General features: G+C 38.9%; 1 protein-coding gene across 1 annotated transcript in view; it reads left to right on the top strand.

Moving 5' to 3' along the window:
• Positions 1-48: 48 nt before the first annotated feature.
• Positions 49-6,000, top strand: part of LOC100551109 (rap guanine nucleotide exchange factor 4) — a 29,693-nt gene continuing 23,741 nt past the window's right edge. Inside the window, exons 1-4 of the mRNA XM_031554221.1 lie at positions 49-119; positions 383-489; positions 2,293-2,414; positions 4,373-4,556. Of these exons, the coding sequence (XP_031410081.1) occupies positions 452-489; positions 2,293-2,414; positions 4,373-4,556 (344 nt within the window). The 5' untranslated portion in view covers positions 49-119; positions 383-451. The remainder of the gene's footprint in view (positions 120-382; positions 490-2,292; positions 2,415-4,372; positions 4,557-6,000) is intronic.

Genomic DNA, 6,000 nt, shown 5'->3' with positions numbered 1-6,000 from the left:
TAATATCTTTATTTTACCTTACTCTTCAACCTTTAAAATTTATTTAACTTAATTTTATTTTTCAGACACCTCTCATTGACTCTCACATCCCACATCGTCCCTCTAAAACCATTACACAGGTAATAGGAAATAGATGTGCTGTAGAGACAGGCTGCTAGATAGATGGAATCAGCTGACCTCATGCCTTTCTTAACGTGTTAAGTATGAGAGACTTAATATATGCAATATATTGCATTGCTATGCGTAAGTAAGCATTTACAGAAGAGCTTGTAATTTAGCGGGAAGAGAATTTGTATTTTGTTTTGCAGAAGTCAGTAGAGAGACTGTGGAAAGATTTAAATGTATGTGTCTTGGTCCCTTTTTTTCCTCCATGATCACCAAGGTTCCTTCAGAAAAGATCCTCAGAGCTGGAAAGATTTTGCGGAATACAATTCTGTCCCGAGCCCCTCACATGATAAGAGATCGTAAATATCATCTGAAGACTTACAGGTGTGTGAGCTGATTGTATAGAGGTCTCTGAATTTTTATGCCTGCCATCCTCTGATTTATGATTTAAGCCTTAGCATACTCTCAGGTCTCAAAGGTCTGAAATTATCCTGTGATGCTATTTGAACTTGTATGTTATGAGTCTTTAATGAGCCTGGTAAATCCTTTCTGAAGTGATTTGACTGGAAATTGAGTCCACAATTCTGAACAGATTATTCACTTAAAAAAGCTCTTCCAAAGTTAATAGCATAGTTAGCTGGGATATTCTGTGCAAAATGTAGATTCTGTTTTCTTTGTATGTTGGTGAGATGTAATAGGAAAGCTCAATTCGATTGTTACCGTACTGATTGCTCCAACGAAGTTGCTCATTGTGGAACCTGAAAATTCACCTAGTGAGAATCCTTCCTTATGCAGATTTTCTGCCCTATTCAGACACCTTTTTCAGTGTATCGTCAGGCTTTCTTACCTTCCTGCTGGTGGCAGCACTGTCTTGTTGAAGTGGGATAACAATGGCACTTTCAGAACAGCAACCTGACTTTAGGGTGTCAGGTTTTATCTACATTTGCCTTAAGAAATAATCGGTTCATTTTAGCATCTAAGGTTTGAATCAATTACCTTATGCATTATTTGGTGAATATTTAAATAAAAATTGGTTTAAAACCTCTGCATATGACCTTTTCTAAATAGTAAATCAATATGTTGCTGATTCACTTTTAAAATAAGTGCATTGATTTTCCATATTATTGTCCAAAATGTATATAATATTATATAAGGTATTTGGATCTTGTGTGGTGATCTGTCATGACATGGCATTGGCTCATTGTTTTAGGACAACAAAAGAGCAAGTATGATATATGAAGACCAATGCTGATATAAACAACTGCAGCATTTTATCTTGCACAGAACTGGGGAAAACTCCTACACTGTTATCCTTGTTTTTTTTTTTTAGTATGGAATTTCAAAGGTTAGATTGTATCCAGCTGAGGAAAAGTTTTGTCATCAAAATGGGATGTTAATTGCAAGAGCGTTATTTAAGCTACATTACAGTAGTTTCAGTAATATGTACTTCATTGGTCTCAGAAAGTGAAGCATGAACTGCAGAACCGCACTGTTCTACATGTCATCAGTTATAGATTTGTACAGTTTTGATCACTTTGCACATTTGCTTCTGTTCTGCTGCGTTAGGGTGTGTTAAGACAGAATTTTACATGTGGCAACAGAGCCCCCCCCTTTTTTTTTCTTCCTCTCCAACTCCACTTTGGGCACTCTGCAGAACTTGAGGCCTGCTGTTGTTCACCTTCAGGTCAGTAAGGAGCTGCAAGGTGACCAGAACCTGGCATGAGAGAGTCTCAGAAACACTGTAGACATACAAACAAGTGCCCTTAAGTACAGTCTAACCAGGTTACAAATTGAGGGAAATCCATATAATACTCACTCTCCCTGTAATAGGCAAAGCTATTATAATGTTAAATGTTTTCATGCAGAGAAAAATTTGAGGCTTTCGCTATCCCATTGGATACGTGGCAGATTTCCTCTGAAATATGGGTTGAAGGTTGTGGCACCAATGCTATGGGTTTTGACCAGTTGTTAGAGGCTCACTGATTCTCTGAATGCTGCATTTCCCTAAACATTTGCTGGTCTCTGGAGCAGATTCTCTCAAAACTTAAGTGCCTTCACTGGTATTTCAGACATATAGGCAGAGACAGTGTAATTGTCTTCTACAATGAGATCTGACTAAAACAGAGTTTGAGATATCACTGTTATTGGTAGATACTGTTTGTGATCTCTCTCTCATTTGTTCTTCAGGCAATGCTGTGTGGGGACAGAACTTGTTGACTGGATGATGCAGCAAAGTACTTGTGTCCATTCACGAAGTCAGGCTGTTGGCATGTGGCAAGTATTGCTGGAAGAAGGCGTCCTTAACCATGGTAAGTTAAAGAAATTCAGAGCCTTGACTAAAATTTTGTGAATGTGTCCCATCAGTGTTTCTGTGGATTTCTTTCATGAAAAATAAAGGGATCATGAGCCCAAATGAAAAATTACAAATAAACCTCTTCAGAAGTTTGATTTGTATGCAATATACAGATGATGATAATTGAATCTTGCTACCAACATATCTTTATAATTTATGAAAATATTGAACAGTCAGTGAAATTGCAGTATAAGAGTTGCAACTCTAATTAGACTTATTATTACACTAATCTGTGATTATGTTCCAAAAGTTGGATACCACCTGAACCAAAACCAAGATATGTATTGCCATACGTAAAACTGATCTTCACTTCCAAATGCTGCAAATTTTTGACTTGACTGTAAGCATTTCAGTTTGCTCATACCCACAATTTTGGGATGATTTTCTGTGGTTTTCGAATGGTTCCCAAATTCAGCACTCCAAATATCCCAGTGCAGAGATCTGGGAATTTGTTAGTTTTCTGATTGTATTTTACATTACCTTGTGGGTTCCACTCGGCAGGATTTACTAGGTAGCAGAATGTTATAGACCTCCAAAATGCAGCTTTCTAAAGCAGCATTCATATCTGAATCACACAGAATCACAGAATTGTAGGGGTTGGAAGGGACCTCTAGAGATCATCGAGACCAACCCCTTGCCAAAGCAGGTTCCCTACACCAGGTCGCACAGGTAGGCGTCCAGGCGAGACTTGAATATCTCCAGAGAAGGAGACTCCACAACCTCCCTGGGCAGCCTGTTCCAGTGCTCCGTCACCCTCACCGTGAAGAAGTTCTTACGCACATTCGTGCGAAACTTCCTATGCTGCAGCTTATGTCCGTTTCCCCTCGTCCTGTCTCCACGTACCACTGAAAAGAGACTGGCTTCACCACTATGGCCACTACACCTCAGATATTTATAAACCTGGATCAGGTCCCCTCTCAGTCGTCTTTTCTCAAGGCTAAACAGACCCAGTTCACTTAGCCTTTCTTCATAGGGGAGATGCTCCAGGCCCTTCACCATCTTTGTGGCCCTCCGCTGGTCTCTTTCCAAGAGATCCCTGTCTTTTTTGTACTGGGGAGCCCAGAACTGGGCACAGTAGCTGTGCTTGTACAGTTTTATGACGTTCAGTACAGCAGCATATGCTTCTAGCCATTGTCTGTTGTGCTTCCCACATCTCAGGGAGAGCTTTCCATTCTGAGAAGACAGATTGTTTCCACCGTTTCCTTTCATAAAAGGCTGTAGCTTACATTCCTGCTTAATACTGTCTTGAATTCCTAGGGTCAAACTGCTAGAAGTGCATCACACTATCCAGCTCAACACACCATTATGACTTGCTTGGAAGACCAAGAGTTTGTCTTTTGCTGTGTCACAGCCTCTCTTTAGCAGTCTTCCAAGAGAAGACTTACTATTACACTCTCCGCTAAGATACAGGCCAATAATCTTCACTCTGGTATTACATACTGACGATACATTTTACTGGAACATGATTTTAGCTCCTTCTTGGTTTGTTACTTTTCAGCCCCGTCTGAAACAGTTAGAGTAAGATGTTCATGCTAGAGTACAACCCTTAGAAATTCTTGATGCAACTATTCTCCAAGTATGAATTGTTTGCTTAAATGAAATGGTTTGAAACAATAAGAACTGAAAGAAGTCTAATAAGAAAAATGTGTGCATGCACGTAAATATACACCCACAGTGCACATATATAGAAGTATTTTGGGAAGTATTTGTTGTGCACAGTTTAGAAATGTACCATCCAAATTATATAATTTAGACATGTGAGAAATAAAGGTTTTTCATGCTCTTCAAGTTTCTAGTAGTTTTCTTTCCCTTCTTCACAAATACATCTGCAGCACATGCAGTGCAATCTAGATTTCTACAAGGTTAATTTTAGAGAGTAGAGTGAAGTGTCTGATGTTGTTCTGTTGTTTTCAGTGGACCAGGAACACCACTTTCAGGACAAATACTTATTTTATCGATTTTTGGATGATGAGCGTGAAGATGCCCCTTTGCCAACAGAGGAAGAGAAAAAGGAGTGTGATGAGGAGCTACAGGACACTATGCTGCTTCTGTCTCAGATTGGGCCGGATGCTCATATGAGGATGATTCTCAGAAAGCCGTAAGCAGATTAGTGAATTAACACTGAACATAGCCTTTCTTGTTACACAGGAAGATGGGAAGGCTCCGCATATTACCAGGCATCCTTTAGCTAGTTATTTCATTTCAGTGCAAGTTTACTCAGCTTCTTAAGTTTGTTAGTCAATGCTACGTAATTTCCAGTCCTTATTTATAAATTAGAATGTGTATTTAGAATAGTCATCAAAGGCTATGAATATTATCATACCCTGTAGAAAATGCAGCACGTGAGTTTTTATTTCATTTCTAAGTATCCCTAAAAGTAAGGTGCAAGTTCCATTAATACTTTCAGTGCTGGTATGCCATTCAGTTAACTACACCACACTTTCAGTTGTTACCAGTGCTTGAATGGAAAGGTTGTCAGCACAGTAGGTGCCTTTCAATTAGTCATCAGTGGGAGCCCTTAATTAATTTGATGTTTGGTAGAAATTTATTGAATTGAGAAAGTCTGGACTTTGTCTGTTGTACTTCACTAGCAAGGTGTGAAATATGGCTCTGTGGGTTTATTTTCATTGCTTGTTTTTTTTTTCCTTTTTAAATATATAAATATTTGCTATACCTAGGCCACAAAGGATGTCTGTCTAACCTTTTCATAGCTATCAGATTATGTCTTCTCAGTCATCGGTTGGCTAACCATCCTTTCAGCAGTAAATTCTGGTCACACTGAACTCTCTGCAAAGCCCCTTCTTTACAGGCAGCTTTATAGTGACTTCAAAGCAACCAATATAATCTCTGTTTGACCTTCCATTGAAAGCAATCTCCTTATTATGCAGGTAGTGTTTAGGGGCCACTAAAGACATACTTTACTGCTAATTAAGTGCACTGAGAATAATGATTTACTTAATGTCATCCTCACAAATGATTTACTTGTAAGGGTCAGATCAAGAAAGGTAAGTATATAAAGCTTGATCCTACTACTTTTGAGGTCAGGGGCAAAGTTTGTCTTTGTTTTGGGACTGGCTTGGGCCATGGCTACTGTGTAGGAGAAATCTTATGCTAAAAATGTCTTGAATCTATCTAACGCAACTGCTTGTTCTTGTTCTGTTTCTATCTGTATCCTTTCCCTGCTCTATTCTTGTCCCAGTGTTGTCTATTTAGATCATAATCTTATTTTCACAGTGAAAATAACATACTCCAGGAATACAGGTTAGGTGGCACCTTGAATTTCAGGAAGTCCAACCATATATTTGTGCTCATAAAAGTGGATAACACTATTGTGCCAGAATAGTTTCCTCCATTTGGTAAAAATCTAGTCCATGGTGTATATGTAAACTATTATAGTATCAGCAAAATGAAGTATTTTTTCCTAACAAAAATATCCTGTGCACTCTCCACTGAGGAGTAAAAGAGGTCTGAGTGTAGATGTTGGTCATCAGGAGACTATGAGCAGCATCCTGCATGCTGTGACCCTGCATCTCTGCACCATC

The sequence above is a fragment of the Meleagris gallopavo genome, chromosome 7 (genome assembly GCF_000146605.3).
Source record: "Meleagris gallopavo isolate NT-WF06-2002-E0010 breed Aviagen turkey brand Nicholas breeding stock chromosome 7, Turkey_5.1, whole genome shotgun sequence".
Classification (NCBI taxonomy): domain Eukaryota; kingdom Metazoa; phylum Chordata; class Aves; order Galliformes; family Phasianidae; genus Meleagris; species Meleagris gallopavo.
The sequence above is the reverse complement of the archived record's forward strand: the minus strand, read 5'-3'. Positions and strand labels throughout refer to the sequence as shown.